General features: G+C 39.4%; 1 protein-coding gene across 3 annotated transcripts in view; it reads left to right on the top strand.

The window, feature by feature from the left end:
- LOC109988283 (protein sidekick-1) overlaps nucleotides 1-20,738 on the top strand; it is a 194,673-nt gene that overhangs the window by 70,789 nt on the left and 103,146 nt on the right. For all 3 annotated transcript variants that reach the window (XM_065956112.1, XM_020639724.3, XM_065956106.1), the window contains exon 4: nucleotides 188-335. In XM_065956112.1, coding sequence (XP_065812184.1) covers nucleotides 188-335 — 148 coding nt within the window. The remainder of the gene's footprint in view (nucleotides 1-187; nucleotides 336-20,738) is intronic.

Raw genomic sequence — 20,738 nt, 5'->3', positions numbered from 1 at the left:
TCCAAACCATATAATTCATGAGGACAGGGATGAGTTTTGTTGTGCCACTTTCTTGTGTAAAACACCTTATTGCTGACATTTCAGCATTACAGATTTCAATTGCTTGCCTTTATATTCTGCCTGACTTAATCTAGTTTAATACGTTTGTATTGATGCTTTTCATACCTCCCTCCTCCTCCTCCTCCAGTTTTGGGGATCTTTTCCACTGATGAGCAGAGGAAGACTGTGACTCAGGGCCGAGCAGCCATCATCAGCCAGCCTCCCCTCGCCTCCTTCCCTCGACCCCTGGTCACATGGTATAAAGATGGAAACAAGATAATCCCCAACAACCTAATGTAGGTGTCTCTTTTCATTCTGAGTCTCTTTGCCATGGTTATGCATTGTAACTTATGTCCCCTCACTTGTACTAAGTAGCACAAAACGTAGCTTGAGATAAAATTTTAATTTACAGTTTACAGTTATTATCCCTCTGTGGGTTATTAATTAACATGATCTGGAAGCATAAAAGTTCTATTTAATCCTTGCAAAGCAATTGTTATGAATAATAACCCATTTAGATAACTGACCCTTTTCATTAGACATCCGTACAATAGACTTCAGCTATTATAGAGAGGGGATAAAATGGAGTTTTCAATGAACCCAATCTTTTTCCCTTGTCTAATCTACAAGGTTATTAAGCAATTTGAAGGGAGATGTTCTTTTATATCAATTTTACAGCAGCGATCTTAGGGTCCCTCGATGTGTAAGCTCTATTTCACACTCCTTTGTTTAATGCTGTTGTCTAGCTCCTTTTGAAAAGGCCTGTAATTTGCATATTATTTAGTAGCTGCTAGGATTATACTCTCAGTGTCGGTATGTTGAAAAATGTTCATGCAGTGAGTTAATAATGGAATTATTGAGATATAGGTTTGTTGTGAAAGGTTTTACAGAATTATGTGCCAAAGTTTGAAACAGAGTTTTAAATTATTTTAGAAATTCTACCTGTTTTAGTCTAGTCAACAAGGAAAGTAGTTGTTGAGATAAAGACCTTCACTGATTTTATTACCCTGCTCTCACATCCTGAGATAACTTATCCCACATAAAGAGCACCAACTGCTCCACTGTGTATTGTTTAGTGGCATTTTCAGTGGCCTTGCTGTACAAGTAAACGGTTCGACAGCAATTTTTAACTCCCTTAATGACAGCCAAAAGCTGGAAGTGCCTCTAAAAAAAGCTTTGTGGAGTTAGGTTAGAAAAGCTGCTTTTTTTCTTTTGTTCTGTTGTTGACGATTCTCATCAAGTATTTGAATTGAATGCACATCCAAATTGACCTCTCCTGTAATGTGGTGTCTTTGAGAGCAGCTTAATGATACTAGGCTACAATTATTTTGCCGCTCAAAACACTGCCTGCATTGAAAGTGTTTATTGTCGGAGCATCACCAACACAGCTCACACACAGCCCTTTGTAATGTAACACACCACAAATAAAAACTAAAACTACCAATTACAAAATATACAGAAGCACTGTAAAATGAAGACTCCTTATACAACAAATGAATTGTTTAGAATTTGGTTTAGTGTCTTCTTATCAGTCACTAAATAACATTGGATCATTCTTTGAAACATTTTCAAGTGGTCTTCGTGATCCTGAGGAGTCCAAGTGAAAGTTCACTCTCAGATAAAAATATATAACCAAAGCCACACGAGTTTAGCAAAAGATCAAAAAAGCAATTGATATTAAAAATGTTCAATACACATAATGAATGTTGAGTTAAGGCCAAGGCGGTTGCAGAGATTGTAGATTAATGGCTGATGTTATAGTTGCAGCAGGAGGTTAGCAGAGCATTTAGAACACAATGTTATTTGACAGATAGTCATTTCCTGATACGTTACGGCAGGTAAGCAGAGCAGAGAGCTTTGTCCTCCTGATCGCAACATGGATGAAGGTGTGACCTGTGACCTATGAATGTCGCTTATGTACTTTAGGGCTGTGCTCCAAAAATCAATACGGCAATATATCGTCATGTGCTCCTTGCAAATACATGTATCGATGCAGATGTTACAGAATCGATATGGCTGCACAGCTGTGATGAGAGTTTGAATGACAATTGCCCTATGGTGCAGTTCACAATAACACCTTTAACCAAAGCTCTGGTGTTAAAATATCTAATGTATTTCTAGGATCTCTGAGGACCGGAATTGAAGTATTTTAAGTTGTAGGATACTTAATATGCCTCTGCTGTTATTCTCAACAATGAAGAACTACTGAATACCTGATGACCTCCATGTAAGTCATATCTCGATAAAAATCAATGTTAGAAACAGTCAGAGAATCAATAAAAACTGCCAAAGACTTCCATATAGCTGCAAATACAGTGTTTGTTACCTCATATTTTATCTGCAGGTCTATAGAAAGTCTGAAAAGGGTTAGGGTTACATTGGCTAACACTGCAGAAGTGCTTTTTTTTTTAGTTTGAAACATATTAACACAAGTTTAATGACAACATGAAGTGCACTTAAAAATGAAAGTGCATGGTACTTTCTGTCAACCCTTCATAATATTTTGATCCAGTTGATTTAATTGTGTTATTATCTCTCTGATTGGGGTTTATCTCAAATTCATTGCTTTTGCATCTGCACCAATATCCATGGCAACAAGATAGAAATGACAGCTGCTTCTCAGACTTGCAACATCTGATTATGGTTTTAACTTTTGTGAAATCAAAATAATCTCAACAATATTAGTCGATAGATAAACATACATATAGAGCCATTTCAGATTTCATCTCTAAAAGCTCTTTTCACAGTAATTCTAACCTGTAATATGACTATGAATAGTGAATCTACTCCATCATTTTCAAGTATGAATATGATCTGCATGAAGTGTTTTATCTCTGCATTGTGAGATGAAATATTCTGATTTGCTTGCACCCCACATTCACAGTGTGATGGAGATTCATGCCTAACACTTTCTTTGAACACTCAGAAAATACTAATTTACACCTTTCTTCACAGCTCCCCTCTTGTCACTTCAAGACATGTCCTCCTCTTGCTTTCCCCTTCTCACCTCTCTGCTCCATCTCTCACTCCTCTAAATTCTTCTTTATATTGCTCTGTTACCACCATTTGCTCTCCTTCTCTCGCTCTGTCTCTTTTTTTATGGCCATTATCATGCTACAGGATATACTGCCACAGTTTCCATAAACTTCTGTTACTGAATAAATTGTTTAACTGCTGCTGCGTACACACACACACACACACACACACACACACACACACACACACACACACACACACACACTAATACACTCACACGCGCTCAAACACACACAATCTGCCTCTCCTGGCCAATCTCAGTTTGCGTCGACCTGGCTCCAAACATTTTATCAACTCATGCGCATCAGAGCCAGAGCGCTGAATATTTGCGCAGCGCCTACGTGTGTAACGGTGTGTGTAAGCGTTTTTTGTTTGTGCGCGAGTTAGCACTGGCTAATCCCGCAGTCCAGTGAGACGGGGGCCCAGATGGCACCTGGCGTTAGGCTGTCTTCTTGATGACCCAGCTGATGGTGTTGTTTATGAAGTTTATTGATCGGGTGTGCATTGCTCCCACAGTCCCCGGCCCCATCTTACTGTCTGTCTCTCTTCGTCTCCAGACACACTCAATTTATGGCCGCTTGCTCGCCCCTCAGCCGACTCTATTCCTTTCCCACACGCACTCTCGCGCCTGCCTGTGCATGGACTTTTCCAAACTCCTCAGACCTCAAATGACTTTCCGAGTAGAGAACCTACAAGCGGTCGCTTCCCACTCCTCTTAACTCTAAAGGAACTCTCATTCCCTGCTCCCTTGTCCACACTAGTCGGGCCATCTTTCAAATTTGATGCCCCTCCTCGTCATCCATTCGATAAAATCTTTATCTCTCTCTTCACCTTCCCCTTTCCATACTGTGTATGTTTTTATAGAGCTGGGCACATGTCAAGCTCTGTAAGACCTTCAGATGGTAAGAAAAATGAATCAGGAAGACATGCTGTCCAAAACTACACCTGGATAGCTCATGGGCTGAGGCTGATATATATTTTGGGCTCTCACCTACAGCCCAGGTTGAGAAACACGAGCTACTTTTAATTAGCTCTGAGGCCTGTAACAGATGGACCCGAAATGACTCTGGTAGCCAGCAGCTTCGAGAGGACAGCCAGGATGAGGAGAATTAGAACTCTGCCTCCTTCTTCCCTCAGGGACACAGGGAGCCCAGATTGATCAAATAAAGGCTGTGATCTATGCAGAAGCATGGCAGAGGAGACAGTGAATATTTTGCAGAGGAGAGGGGTGTTGTAGACAGTGCTGGTGTCACAGGTGGTCAATGTTAGGTCCGGGCATTATGGGAAATACTTGTCTTCATAGACCTGGCCAAAGCAGCCATATGGTGTGGATGTGTGTGGGTGGGTATGTGTGTGTGTGTGTGTGTGTGTGTGTGTGTGTGTGTGTGTGTGTGTGTGTGTGTGTGTGTGCAGAAATTCATTTATTTTAATTTGTCAAACAGCACTTTAACAGAGAGAGAGTTTCATTAATCTGCCTCAGTCTCGCACACACACACACACACACACACACACACACACACACACACACACACACACACACACACACACACACACACACACACACACACACACACACACTGACTTTGTCTGAACAGAAGGAACTTCCTCACTGCCTGAACTTTGCAAGCAGATGTTGTGTGTGTTTGTGTCTGTGAAGGAGTGTGCATATGCATGTGTGTGTATTAGACTGACTGAAAGATCAAGAGCAAGGAAGCATCATTTGGAAGGAGACTCAAAGGCTGTGAGGACTCAGATCTCACCACATGTTAAAAAAAAAAAAAAAAAACAACCGGCCATTTGAAAGGTCTTCCATCCACAACGACCGCTCTGCTGCGGTTCATAATGACTCGGTTTCTCACGGCAGCCAAAGGGGAGGATCAAAGTGACTGAGAGAGAGGCTGTAGAAGACTCAAAGAAAAGTTGCAGGAAATGAATATGGAGTAAAGAGTTTAAGCTCATGTGAATCCGTTGTGTCTGGAACTTAATCTCTGGAGCAACCAGAAGCTTAGATACTGTATGTGACTCTCTTCTCAATATGGTTTACTAACTTTTGGGATTACAAAAACATCCCAGACATGTAGGATTTTTAAGTCGATATGGCTGCACTAAGAGGAGCAATATGCTAGTTTTTTCTCCCGAGTATTTATTTGTATTCTTCAATCCTGTATTGCTTTCCATGTTAGGGATTTCATGACTATAAACTGAATGAACTGACTCAAATATTATGGATGACTTATATCGTAGCTTCCATCGTCATATAACTTCTATCGTAGCTTCTTTTTTTTTTTAAATTGGATATATTGATGTTTTGATTTAACATCCAGAATCTTGTGTGTCTGTATACCAGCTTAGACGACAATTATAGTACCCAGGTTTGTGCTCCTTTTAATCACTGCAGGTGGTTTTCTACATTTGCAAGCATTTTTCATACAGACTGAGTCAACAGTTCAGAATTAACTCAATTTAGTGTCTGGCTGGATGGACTAGATTTACCGTTTTTTTCTGCATAATGTATTCTTCTAATGGCATTATTAATGTAAAAGCGAGCCTTATCAAAAAGTATCCTCTCCAGTTCTGATTTGATTTAATCAAATGGCAAGCATTAGTCCATTATGCATTTCTTACCAGCCTCTTTTTCCTGACTGACTGACTGAAACGTAACTTGTGGGAAGACTGCACCTACATACAAGGCAGAGAATGATCAGAAAATAGTACAAGCTAATTACAATCCACAATCGTCTAATAAACCTGAGCATAGCTGGGGCACTAGCATCAAGCCTCAGTATCACTTTATTTAGGCTTACTTAGCTAGATGTAAGGAAACACTATTTGGGTTAAAATGACTACAGTATTATCATATTTGACTCACGTCAAGGAATGGAAAACTACAAGTTTTTCCCATGTGAAAGTCAAATTTGAATATGAACTTTATTCTTGGACTGTAAAATAAACACCTAAATTAAACACCAGGCAAAGAACAGAAGCTGAGGTATGTCTTAAGCCTCCTGACAAACAGCTACACTGCATTGGCCCGTCACTCAGGTCAGCCACATACTTCAGAAAGAATAACTCTTATCCTTTATAAAATTCATTAATTCATTCATGTTTGATTTATTTGCTCATTTCAGTGTATGATTCCAACACAATACCTCTTCACAAGTTAAAACACAAGAGATATTAAAACAATTCACACCCCATACAGTGTGTTCCTGTGAAGATAAGCTATGAAGACAACGGTTTTTTTTTAAAACCGGGCTCTAAACATGTTTATTTCTGCTGAAAAAACTGACATTTTTGGATGTGTGCGTACATGACTTACGGGGCTTCTACAGCCAGCCCCAAGTGGACACTTGTGAAACTGCACGTTTTCAGCCCTTCTGCATAGCTTCATTTTTCAACATCAGAAGTTGCTGCTTGAATTTATCACGCATTTTTGGTGTCTCACACAGAAACCTTCGGTTAAATTATAGGGTACCTTTAAGCATCTGTTTTAATGTACCCACTAGCATCTGTTTTATGAAACACAAGGTGTTGAAACCCTTGTGCAGTTCAGCAGCTTTTAAGAGCTCTTATTGAGAACAGGTCAGATTCCTTTCTGCTACAACCCCTTAGAAGACAAGTGAACAACTAATGCTGTTTTGCCTTTTTGCTGGACAGTCTCAATGATCAATAACACATAAGCAAACGTCTCATCTGTAAAAGGTCATCTGGTACAACAAGTCAACAAAGTTGGAGTCAAATTACATCCAAAACCAAACTTTATTTTCTCCTGACATCGACAGCACAATCAGAGAACTGATTTCATAACTTATTGACATTATTCATAGTATGTTGTCAGACGTGATCATGAAGTAATTCCATTGTGGTAATATTTCGTAAATCAGCCTTGTTCTCGCAGAGCAATCTACTTGATGAACTGGCCAAATTCAGCAGTCTGCCTTGCTTGGCAGAACATACCCATGTAATCCTCATTCACTGTGTAATTTGTGCCAGTATATGATGCCTGCTGTATGCCTTCCATTACGTACACAATTCCCTCGGAAAAAAACGTCATCAAAAGAGTTCGGGCTATTTTCCTTTAGGGACCCATGCTACTTTCCTATTTAAAAAGATAACACCTTTGTTTTGAACTTGACAGTTCAAATAAGGCTGTCAGGATTAATTATAGTCATTACAGGTTGTTGATTTATAAAAAAAAAAGGTACAATAGGAAATGTCTACTGTACATAAGCCAAATAAAAGTGTTGTGTTTCAGTTAATTGCTTCTCTGACACTAATGGCAGGGAAGGGCATTGGCTAAAAGATATCACGCTGTGTCATTGATTTTATAGAGTGCACAAATAATAGAATATACAGCAACAAGAACTGTATTTGACTGCCTGTCTGAACCTGGTATTATTTTCCAATTTACCTCCCCTCCCTCTCCCCTCCTGCCCCTGTCCCTGCACAAAGTGGCAGACAGCGTCTGAAAGCTCCATGGCAACAGCAGGTGTGCAAGTGTGCCTGTTTAATGTGTCTTCTTATTACGGTAGTTATGATTTAGCTGCTAGTTAGCTTGTAATCATTTTTAATGCTGTGTGTGCTCGTGTGTGTGTTTGGTGTGAGTGAGTGGTTTTGCCACTGTTTGTTTTTGAGCACTATATTTCAGTTTTCTCATGAAGTATACATAAGCCTACAGTAATTCTGACTTCAACCTCTGTCTGTGGGAGTTTACAAAGGAAACTCTGATGACAATTGCCGGACAGACATTGCGCACGGTGTGAGCACATAAATCGGGAGTTTTGGTCATGCGTCGAAAAAAATTCTGTTGTACCATCGTGAGCTCATTTTCCGCCACAAATCAGACGTACAGTCTACGGCGGGCTTTAGTTTTGAAAGATAGGTAAGCTAGGTCAGGCTCAGACAGACAACAGTTTTATATAATCTAAGAAGCCTTTCTGTTGATGCTCAGTTGAGCCCCACAGAGATGTGTAAACAGAAGACTCCAGCAAAAAACAGGGCTGCTTGCAAAAATGTTCAAACTAATACAACTTTCACAATTATTTATTTATTTCCAACGCCCAAAGGTTATTTTTTAGTAAATGCTTTTGGCCCTTCTTCAGTTTTCTTTCTTCGTTCTGTTCTATGTGTTGTCACTTGCTGTATGACTTGGCACTTTCAACGCTTTTTGTGCTGTTGGAATCATCAGATGTTTCCTTCACCTCACAGCAAAGATTTTTCACAGAAGAGCACAGTGTGTGTTAACGCTGCTCATTTAATCCCACAATGCAGTGTTGGGATAAATCTTTAATTTATTTAAGTTTTTAAAACATTGACTTGTCTCTTTGAGTGTAGTTGTGTTTTTACATGCAGACGTGCATAATGCATTCAGTTGAAATTACCACTCCTCATAACAAAACTGTGTCACTGGAGAGATTTTGTAACCTCACATTTAGAACAGGCTGACATTGGAGTGGTTTTTTATACTCGTCCCATCCCACAGAATGACTCACATCCCCTTCCTATCCTACTTCTGATTTTTTATTTCTTTATTGCTGTTTAACATTCTACAATTGGCCACTTGCATTTAACAAAATCGGTGATTATCCACTGCTTTTCTACCCCACCAGCTCTGCAAGCACGTCTCACGTCTGGTGTATTTAAAAAAAATGTATTGAAACTATTTCCTTTTCAAACATCATGGTATTGAAATACAAAAGTGAACACCTTTTTTTTAACAAATCACAGCAATACACAAATTCAACTTCCTTCTTGAACTTAAAGCTCTGTCAGTTGAACTGACGGGTCATTGTTTTTAACTTATTGCTGCAACTCTGCCTTTCTCCCATCAGTTATACCTGCTTACTCTGAATCCATTGTTATTTGATATATCTGATGGCTGCAGCCCGCAAGCGAACATATGCAGTCACACACGACATACGTCATGCACGTTTAACCAGCAAACAGTCACCAAAGCTGATAGAAATAAAAGCTTTTATTCATTCATTTGTGTGTGCATATAAAACTAGTCTATTCGGATTCTCGCTCCTGTCCGATCCTTTTGCCTTTTTTTTCCTGCCCCTTCCCAATTTCGTCATAAGAATTGAAATCCATTCCCATCCCGCAGGAATCCCACAGGAATCCTGCCACCTGCATGACTCCCGGAAAAATGTCAATGTCAGTAGTCCAGTGTCTCTGCTCATACATGTGCTTGAAAAAGACATGCTTCTGAAAGAATGGCCAGGAGCGCCTTCTTCCACAACAGCACTAAAGTGCATGAATTTTGCAGTAAAGAAATCAGATGACTTGTTTAATTTTTAATGCCATCACTGTACTGCATGGGGAGTGGAGGAGCTACTACACATGTGGCAAAGGGAGACGGGGAACAAGGGGTTGCTTTAATTGCATTGCATTGGTAATATTATTCATTGTCAAGGTGGAGTGGGATAGAATTGCATTATGAAGACAGCACTTTAGGGCTTACAATTGGACTATGAATATTCATTATTCTGCCTAAAGCAATTTGTTGTAGCTTTGTTTGAAACTGTTGATGTGTTTTCCAAGTCTGTAGGCTATAAGTAGACCCACATGCTCAACACAAGGTGAAAAGTTTCAATAATTCCTTTGTGTCTCCTTCATTTGGCACATATAGAGTGCATGGTCTGAAGGTGATAGCACCATTAACTGAAAAACCCCAGCTCTCAGTTTTTGGTTGGTGTGTTTTTTGCTGAGATAACTAACGCCACGTTTTGCTGGACCATATCAGGTGATTCTGAGACTCCTCTCATCTGTCCTTTACTTACATCCCTTACTTGTGCCAGTGCTCCGTTTGCTGTCTTCTTCCAGTCACATGTCTCGAACAACAAAGGTAAAAAGAAAAGTTTTTATTTTAAAGTAGAAAAGACATTAACTCTGAGGCTGTGCTTAATGACTCTCCTGAATGACAGAGGCTTACTCTGCCTCACACACTCAAGGGAGGGAGACAAGCCGCAAGAGGGGGAGGAGGAGGAGGAGAGAGGCGGTGGAGGAGGCGGAGGAGAAACAAAAAGCTCACTAAACTGCAGGAGTGCTATACAGAGGATTGCATCACAGTTGCAAAATATGAGACTATAACATATTTTTCCTTAAACATATTTTGAATTTCCTGAACTAATCTTAGTTTTTAGAGTTTCTGCTGCAGTAAAAGAATGTTTTATGGACTGACAAAAGCCTTATTATGACAGGGTTTACAATTTCAAAGACCCCTGACCCTGATATTAGGATGTCATCCGGACATAAACATACATGATGGCACACATTACCACAGTAGTGTGGCTGAATTCACAATAGCTCTCGTACAGCGGATGTGTGCAGTTCAACAGTGAGTTCAGATTTATGTCGCAGCACCATCATAACTCACTCTGAAGTTTGCCTTGCACTCTGCTGCACAGAGGCTGGCTGGCACTATCAGGGTGCAGTGTTGGCATTCACAGCAGCCGTATAAGATTTCTTTCACCTCCTGCAGGAAACTGCCAAGCTGAATCCTCACTGTTGCTCATCTCATTCGGCCTTACATCAAAAGTAAAAATGCAGGCTGTAATATATCATGTTGTCCAAAATCTATTAATCCACATCGGGTTATTGTATTTTTATTGTATGCTAGTTGCTTACTTTACAACAGGCAGAATTGACTCTGTGGTTGGAACAATAATTTCACTAAAACTATTTGATACATTTCCATGAATTTAGTGGACAGTCATTTATCATTCCTGGCACAAAAAGTTGATTCCTACTGATAAAGTTAGTCCTTGAATTAAGTAGGGCTACACATATGTGAGCTATCCAAACATCTACAAGGTGTTTTAGTTCAAAAATGTGTAAAGTTACTAATGATTTCAAAGGCAATCAATTCTATTGTTTTTTGGTAGTCCCTAAACTTTCCTCACGTGTCATTGGGAGGTGGAAAATTAAGATAATTATTACAACGTCTTTATAGTTGTTATGGATTATTGTACAGACATTCATGGTCACAACTGATTTTGGTAATCTCAGGTTGACAGTTGGATAATTAGATGTAAATTTTCCATGGACTGATTTAATCTCTGCGTGTGTTTGATAATGATTTAGGGTAAACCCTTAATTATTAGTATCACATCAACATCACATTGATATTTACATACGTCAAACACCGTCTTTAAAGATCTAACTCCAATAATACTAATACAGTTATCATCAGTCTCAGAATATTGCTGATAAGAGTTTAAGTGCAGTACGATCAGAATATAAAGGTAAACATGACTCTGTCCCGAAATGTTTTAAATAAGTTGGGATCAAATTCCAATTGGGTTTATCATTATCCAAAACTAATTCAATGTTTCAGTTTCAACATTTGATATATTGACTTTGTGCCATTTTCAATCAAATATTGGGTTTCAACGTTTTCATTAATTACATTATACAATATGTACTAATTTTAGGTAATGGGGCTGTTCAAAATGCAAACAGCCTACAGTAAAGTAAGATGATGAACATGGGACACTTTTCCCTTGCTATAGAAATCAGCGTGTAAGCATTTAAAAGGTTTGGATTTAGCAAGAGGATTTGGATTTATTTGGATTTATCCATTTATTTCATGCTTTGAGAAGTCTGTGCATGACATGACATTGAGTCATAGTGCAAACAAGAATGCAAACAGATACTCTTGTTCATGAGCGCAGGCTGTGATTTCATGGCAATACAAACTGTACATAGAGCATCTTCCTGCATCTAGACTTTGAATTATCATGTGTTTGTATCCACATGTGTAAGCCAGTGGGTTCTGGGTTTAGTCATACTGTGTTCATCTATTTCTGTCTCCCAGAGAGCTGGTGAGTCTGTCTGAACTGATGACTCAAAGACTGACAAAAAACAGAGAGAGCAAGAGTGTGTGTGTGTGTGTGTGTGTGTGTGTGTGTGTGTGTGTGTGTGTGTGTGTGTGTGTGTGTGTGTGTGTGTGTGTGTGTGTGTGTGTGTGTGTGTGTGTGTGTGTGTGTGTGTGTGTGTGAACTTGTGCTGAAGATTAATTCTCCGGATGTTTATCTTTGAAAGGTGTCGTGTCTTTTTTAAACGTCTGATTTGCCACTTTTACTCTTTCTCGACTTCTCCTTCTCCTTCATCCTCTTTCTGTCTCAACGTTTCTTTCTCCCTGCCTGTATCTTGTATCATCTCAGGAATCATTATTCCCCCTTTAGAGTCTGAACTATTCCACTATCACCTGAAACCTTTTGTGTGTGTGTGTGTGTGTGTGTGTGTGTGTGTGTGTGTGTGTGTGTGTGTGAAAAATTTAGAAAATTGCTTGTAAAAATATGTCTCAGGAGATTATATGCATTGTTTTTTGCTTGCCTCCCACTTGTGCTATATGTCTTTGGATTTCTTTATACACACATCTTCAGAGTCTCACAAACGGAAAGACAGAAAGAATTCTGATTATTCAAAATCAGAGCCACAGGATGACGTCCTCAAGATCAGAGAGCTGCATCAATAGGATGAAGGTCACAGGTTTTCTTTCTTTCACAGATATCCAAAGGCGCGATTTTAGAACGTCCTGCTTTCGAGAAATTAGGCTTTCTCTATCTACGCTGCATCCTCCCTCCTTGTTTACTCACTTGGGAGTTTTGTGTTTATGATTTGGGGCCTTGTGTCAGGCAATGAACATGTTCACAACCACACAGTGTGAAGGCGTGCCGGTGACCCAATGTACTCTGTTTTTAGTTGTTGCACTTAGCTATCCACCCCCACTGAAGAAATCTCTTTTTATTTATTTCTATTGAGCTTTCTTAGCTTTTTTTTACTGCAAGGTCGTGCTACAGGTTTTCTATAGATTGAGTCATTATCACCTTGGCCCACCAGATAATTACACAGTAGACGCGACGAGTCACACTCACACAGGCACATCAGTACACATGCTGTACAACTACTGCTGATACACACTGTACACACACACTTCAGCCTCTAATCTCGTGCAAAACAAGCATTTAGAGTGTTATTCATGTCAGCATTTTGCTCTGGGGTCTCTTTGGTATGGGCTCTGAACAAACCTGCTCTGACTGAAGTGGGTGGAGTTGGAGCGGAAGTTGTGTTTATGCTAAGCAGGTGGCACACAGCAATTTTGGAACCTTTTATAGCATGACGTTGAGTTTACATTTCCGCTTGTTATCACAAAAGCAAGTGCAATTTTTGTGGCCATTGAAAATGACAAAAAGCTTCTCATAAATGTTCTTATTTTTCTTTTTGATGTAGATTTTCTTTTTTTCTTTTATTAATGTAAACATGCATCCAAAAAGAAGTCTACATTGGGTTAGAGTGATGGGCGAGCTCACCAAAAGAAGCATGCAAACATTCATGCTGGCCTTTTCTTGCTAATATTTACTCTACTTTTATTTAGAATAACTTAAATGTGAATGAAAGGTTATGTTTGACCAGTTTAATATAAAAAAACCAGGCTGCAATATGTTCTGCTTTGTGAAAGGAAAAGGTAAATGTGGGAAATGCATTCACTGACAGTTTAGTTGCTGGCTTTGTACGAAAAGATCTATTAAAAGCAGGTTTGTGTGTGTTTGTTACAGGATATGTAGGTTCAAATGTTCTTTTTCTCCTGTTGGCAGAATCATATTTTTTGTATTATATATATTTCCTATCACAATGTTGACTGATGTATCATTTACAGACGGTGATGATAAAGCAGCAACATTGTGCCTGTTTGCCTCATAGCATTATTACTGACCTTCTGAGCTACAGAAGGCAATTTGTCTACATCTACATAAAAATGTGTGAGTGTTTTTTTTTTTTCTAAAACATCACAGGACCTTGAGTATGTTAAGTTTAACCTGAATCATTTTAAATGCAGCAGGCACCAGTGTTCCTAATCCATTGCAAAGCTCTTTGTATCAAATTTGTTGTATTACAACCTGGTCACAAGCCAGTGTCACTACCCTCAAGCCTGTGTACTCCCTTACAAAAGCACATGTACTAGATACAAAGCCAAGGGATTAGCATCACTGTAATATCCAGAAGAAATATTATTTTCTCAACTTCGCTAACTTCCTTTTTAGTCTAATGCCTGCCTGATGTTTAAAGTTATTTACAATCTTGAAACCCCCCCCTTAAAGAAGGCCTGACCCAACCCAGCTTTGGCAGAGCTTTTGGGACTAGAGCATCCACTAGGGGTGACTGGAGACCACAGTTCAGAGGGACGACGTAAGGTCAATCTGCTTTCTCGATTACAGCAAGTGAGGAAGTGGAACGCAATACCCCAAAAACATATTGACATGTGACATATTCACCTCTTAACTACAGAAAATGATAATCGAAAAATATGCTCCGTTAAAAGGTAGAGTACATCATGAAATACGAAGCAAATCCCTAATTTCTCATTGGTTGCTCTCCCTACCACATCCACCCTAAAACACTGACTACTTCACTACTGCCTGCAAATAGAGCCACGCTTTGAATTCTGAATTGTAAAAGAAAATTCAATCGTCGCGTCTTGAGTCACAGTATTTCTTTAAGGTTCAAACAGTCATATGAATGTAAATTAGAAAACAAGGGTTTCATTTATGAGTGTGAAATCACAGCCTCTCTGTTCAGCTGCTCTTTTTAGCTAAGCAGCTGGGAGACTCTCTGAATGAGGTGCGTTTCTCTGGCTGAGAAAAAAAGACGGAGGGAGTGAGAGCACAAGATGGAGAAAAGACAGTGAGAGAAGCAGGAGCCAGTTGTGTGGTTAATTGGAAGCAGGCGTAATTAGTGCTAATTAGGATAATCGCCATTCGTCTAGAGATCCATCCGCCTAATGGGACTACAACAGTCACTGAGCTGCACATACACTCACAAAGGCACACATCAAGTCGTTACCATCAGTCCAGCCTCCTTGTTATAAAAATGTATTCCTGTACTGTAGATTTGTTCTACGACCTGCTGTGAAAGATATTTCTGCCATAAAAGAAAATGTTTTTCTTTGTGATTGTAACGGAACAACCCCTGTACAGTATGTGTGTGTGTGTGTGTGTGTGTGTGTGTGTGTGTGTGTGTGTGTGTGTGTGTGTGTGTGTGTGTGTGTATGGCAAAATGACAGGCAGATGTAAAGGAAGTTAGTGATACAGCGCTTGTAGCTGAACAAACAGAGAGGAGCAGAAAACTCTCAGCTAGCATCTGGCTTCATCCCTCTGTCCTCGCTCCCTTCCTGCCTTCACCTCAATCTTGCCCCGCTCTGCTTTCCTTTCCTGTACCGTTGCCTTTCCACTTCTCTCTGGCTGTCCCTTGGGCCATGCCAGGGGACATTAAACAAACGCAGTCTGTCCAGCAGCCCTTCCTAACTCTTGCATATAAACACACACTCACACACACTCACACACACTCACACACACACACACACACACACACACACACACACACACACACACACACACACCAATCACTTTCCAACAGCAGGCCCAAGGCTTTGTGTGCACACCTTACTCGTCTATGTGTGTGTGTGTGTGTGTGTGTGTGTGTGTGTGTGTTGGCATGCTCTTGCTTCACCCTGTGTACGTGTGTGTTTTTAATGGAGGATTTATTAGCTGTGGCAACTTGCCAAGCCACTGAACGTACCACAGAAAGTTTCTTTCTGTGTCTGTTTGACCGTTTGAAGGAACTGTAAAGGTGATTGAGGAAGCCAGCCTGCAATTTAGGCACTGTGTTAGAAGTCACTGAGCTGCAGAGTGTGTCGGGTAGGAGGTAGGGAAATGTTTCCTAAGTAAGTGAAGGCTCTGTTAAAATCTCTCACAAACACATTAGCGCTTTTCTTTTTTTTTACTCTTAACCTTTACCATCTTCCTTTTTATTTGACTTCTCCTCTCACTTTATTGGTCTTATGTGCAGTCACTATGCATGATCAGCTTTATTGAGTGGAGACGTTAGCAAGACTAACCATGCAGAACTAAGAGAAAATAACTTTAGATTGGGTGATACGTTATTTATTAGGTGTCAACAGATATTGAAATACGATTTTGACATGAGAGTGGAGTTAGAAATACTTTTCTAATGAATATTATATCAACAGATTTATATTCTTTTGCTTAGACTGGACAAAAAGTACTGCCATGATGATAGATGCTGGTACATGGACTCTGCTGAATGAAAATGCACTTTAAACTCCTATTATATATAAAAATAAAGATTTTATCACTAAAATAATTACTTCCCATATTTGTTTTATTTGATTTTGTTTATATGATGGTCTGTTCTAATACGTTGATGCCATACTTTAATGTAGATAGACTCACTCTATTATATACAATTTTGGATATGATTGAGCTGTAAGCCCTGTGTCATGCTGCATCATGTATCGAAAGGTTCTTACTGATTCACAGCCACAGTGAAGGATGTATTCTTCTTACTTTCATTTTTATTTCCAACAAATGTGTCCTTAAATAACTTTGACTTTGGACAGCAGTTGACTCAAGCAACCACAGATGCATGAAGCCTGTAGTCGACTCTAACCACTCTGCTCTACCCTCTGATATTTACAACGGCTTCTTTTAGGTTCAGCAGAGGCACCTTGACTCTGATCCTCAAGGGAAGCCCTGGAAAGTGAGAAAACCTGATGCTACAGCATAAAGTAATATTTTAGATAACAGTGTGCCTCCGACTTTGTGACAACAGAAATGCATTTTTCTTTTTGACGTCGACAGTGTCACTGAACACAACGTGAAGTCTGCATAGAAAAGGTTTTTCCAAATTTGGTGAAGGACAACTCGCGTGCAGAGAGCCCTGACCTAAGCCCCATCGAACACCTTTGGGAGGAATTGCGACAGTCTGCAAGCCAGGCTGTATCAACATCAATGCTCGACTTCACCGGTGCTTTTGTCACTGAATGTGCACAAATCCCTGCAGCCAGAACCTAAAATCTAGTGAAAAGCCTGCAGCAGTGAAGGAATTTGTAGTAGCTTATTTGGCTTTGACATTAGATTTTCAGTTAGCTGTTGCCACAAGTGCTGAGTATATGAAGATTTGCAGATTGCGATTGCAAGTTCAACTTTAAATGTCTGGTTTTGTCAAGTTACTTCAGGCTACATGGACGGAAAAAAAAAAAACGTAAAACCTAGTAATGAGAAGCGTAAGACAGCACGTCTATGCTTGAAAAAAAGTCAAACAAAAAGGGCTTTAACAATACATATTTTAAATATCTTTGTCTCACATTTTTAACATCTTTTGTTTTAACCGTTCATCGTCATCCCCCCCTCCTTTTTAAACGTCTTTCCTTTTCAACATGTTGAATATTTCAAGGATCGTTCTTTTTTAAACGTCATTTGAACTTCAATTGTGTCTTTCTTTTAGAGCTCAAATGCAATCAGTCCAACTTTTTTTTGCATTAATACTTAAATTGTCGGATGCTGTAATCTAAAATTATTAAACAATCATTCCTCAAATTCCGTCCAACACCATCTCAAAAATTGACCAACCCAAATCATGCATTGCAAGGTCTGTTTCACAACATCAAACTCCAGATGAATCATTTTTAAAAACATCGATGTCTGTCAGACACCAAACAAAACCATTATAGTGCTCTTTGCGCACCACTGGTTTAATATAATTGTCTGAACATTGTGCGTAAAACATTTTCATACATGCTTTCAGCAATAAACCAATTGCCAATATTGCCCTCTCGAACTTCAATCCAGTGGGAACAATGAGTCTGCGCCTTTGATGAGCCGGTTGGTGCATGGGCTGTTGAAAGAAATATACATCTTTCTCCAATAACCTTGGGCAGTACTTGTTTTGAGTCCTGTCAATGTAAAAACCTGCACTCACACAGGTGAGTGGAGGTGAAGGGGATGAGCACTTTTGTAGCCTTTTCTGAAAAGATGTTAGAACTCGATCTCTACAGAGAAGTCCATATTATAGCTTTACAACTACAGTTCTTTGACCACAATTCCTTTGACTACCTGTCTATATATATATATATATATATATATATATGCTATATTTACATATAAATGCTATATATATATATATATATATATATATATATATATATATATATAAATAAATAAAACTCCTGTAGCACATCTTTGCAAATTACATACTGAGCATCATTGGGACCATAAAATTACAAACTTTATATAATAATAATAATAATAATCCTACTTTCTCCTTTTTCTGCACTCTCCACAATCTGTCCCCTTCTCTGCAGTTAATAAAATTCAAACCATTGTGGTCCACACATCTCAGAAGTGGGCTGACCGGATGTTTTAACAAGTCTGTTTTTTTTTATTTTTCTCATGATGCGCCACCCCTGAAAGTGGTGTAGCGTAATTTATTTACATCAAGTTTGGAAATAATTGTAAGGTGGTTTTTATGGGTCCTGCGACAGAATTGCCACTTAAGATTCATGTTGTGGGACTGCCATACCACGCTGCTCGTGCAGCAGCTCTAATAGTTCCAAATACAGCATTGGGCATATACTATAAAAGATCACAAAATATGTTGTAATTCAACATGTGATTCATTTATCCGAGGCTAAAGACTTAGACATGGAAGATAATTTGTTCAGCAACTGGTCATATCCTAGACAGTTTCAATGTTGAAGTTAGTATGCTTTTCAAAAGATCTGTCATATTCATATACAGCAGGTTTTAATCTTCTGTTTTGAGTAATGATGATGTGGCTACTGTCTAGTTTAGAGTGGACACTCTTACAACATCTGAGCAGTTGAGTAGATGGTATTGATTGATAGCATGATTTACTTCTGTGGTGGAAGAACAGAATCTTCATATCTTACTGGACTTTCTTTCGCCTAATTTCTTAAAAAAACCCTTATCCTTTGGTTTCCACACTGAACAAACCTCACTGTTATAACAATGACATTTTCATTTCAGCCAAGTTAAAATCTCAATTTAGCTCTAAGCCGTTTCTCCTCTTTAGCAATCACAAACTTGAACAAATGTTTTTGAAAGATAATTTTTTCCAAGCATTGCATTTTGACTGAGCCTGAGGATTAAAGAATTTTCAGCTCATACAGTAAAACAAATCTCCAACCCCAGGCTGTGTTAACAATAGTTCAATTTAAACTATGCATGGAAAATCACTAAAGCAGTCACTGTCACGCTCCTGGCAGCAGAATGTCAAGAGCCCCTGGCAGCGGTCCAGTTCTCAGTCTTAACTCAATTAGACTGTTTAATCTCATTACAAAAACAGATCTGTCATATTTTCCAAACTACATAAAAAAAAAAAAACTGTTGGAGGATATTGGCAAAGTTCTCCTCATTATGTTTTTTTTTTTCTTCAGTTCACTGTTCGGACCATTCCTCCTTTTTTTCTCACTATATAGGCTACTGTTATTTAAAAAATATGTGTCCAAACTCTTCATCATCTAAGACTTCCAAATTCTACTTAAACCCAATTTGCCCCAAAGCATTACAACGGCAAGTAGCTGTCAGGCATTATCATCAGTCTAGAAGATTGCATCTTTAAAACCAGTTTAAATAAAACATCTGTCACTGGGAGCTTTGTGTTTACACTGAGTCACTGCATTCAAACTCAACAGAACTGTTGTTCTTTATTGATGACTTGCATATTTATCTTCATAGTCAATAAAAAAGTTATGAGGATAGGTTTGTACTGTATTTGTTTCGAAATTTAAAAACCAGCCCCAAATTAATTCCCCTCCAAGTTAAGGGCCCGTAAATCAGTGAAATTAAATAGAAAATCCAAAGAAAACCAAAGGAAACCAAAAGCCTTTACTACTTAGAATGACTTGTGCCAGTGCTTCTACAGTAGCAGACTTTCCTCTTTTTAATATCAACCTTTGCTTGCAGTATTGCAGATAAACACAAGACCAAAAAAAAAAGACAACACCTATGAAGGCGGTGCATGTTGATGAATAATGTACAGCATATTCCCGCCTCCTCTCTGCATTTTAAACAAAGCTCCCTCTGCAGCAGAGTTTTATAGTTACCAATTACTTTGGGATAGAGAACGCCACACCACAACTCATGCTGACAGGCAATTTTGAGACCGGGATGCTTAAAACATTTGAATACCTACGGTAAACCTGGTGTAAAGTTTGCAATAACAAAAGTTAATGCAGAATTTATAACGGTCCACAGACACACATATAATGCAGCATTCAGCTGGTATGAACCTGCATGCGTTACCTATCAATCATTTCAACAGAGAGTCATGAAGTCTGAATTCAAACACCAAAACAAATATCCGGTTAAAACGGCCGCAAGGAGCAGTGAATGCTTCCAACTGTGTGAGTGCCTGTGTGAGAAGGTATGTGTTATGTATAGAGTGTAATGTGTGGGTGTCTGGCAGCCACTTGATTTGGGGATGCCAAAAGAGTGTGCTGCCTGGACTCGGTTTACAGTGGAGGAGCTCTCCTTCTGCACTGCCGCCACACTCCTCCACCTGAGGCTTGCGGGTGTCAGACGCAGAGTGCTTCAAGATGGTGGCTCGCTGCCTATCACAGATTTCGAGGGAGGGCAGACGGGCAGAGGTGGGCTCTCTTGGCAGGAGAGGCAGTCTCCAGATTCGCACACAAACACTCTTGCACGCACTTAAATATGAGAAAAAACATGCTCATTCATGAGCTGCCTCACTCACTCGTCCCCTGGCCTGCGACATGCACGTGCTAATTAGCCCCTGGCACACTTGTATGTGTGTGTTTTGCTGTCAGTCTTGCAGTG

The sequence above is a fragment of the Labrus bergylta genome, chromosome 1, assembly GCF_963930695.1.
Source record: "Labrus bergylta chromosome 1, fLabBer1.1, whole genome shotgun sequence".
Taxonomy (NCBI): domain Eukaryota; kingdom Metazoa; phylum Chordata; class Actinopteri; order Labriformes; family Labridae; genus Labrus; species Labrus bergylta.
The sequence above is the reverse complement of the archived record's forward strand: the minus strand, read 5'-3'. Positions and strand labels throughout refer to the sequence as shown.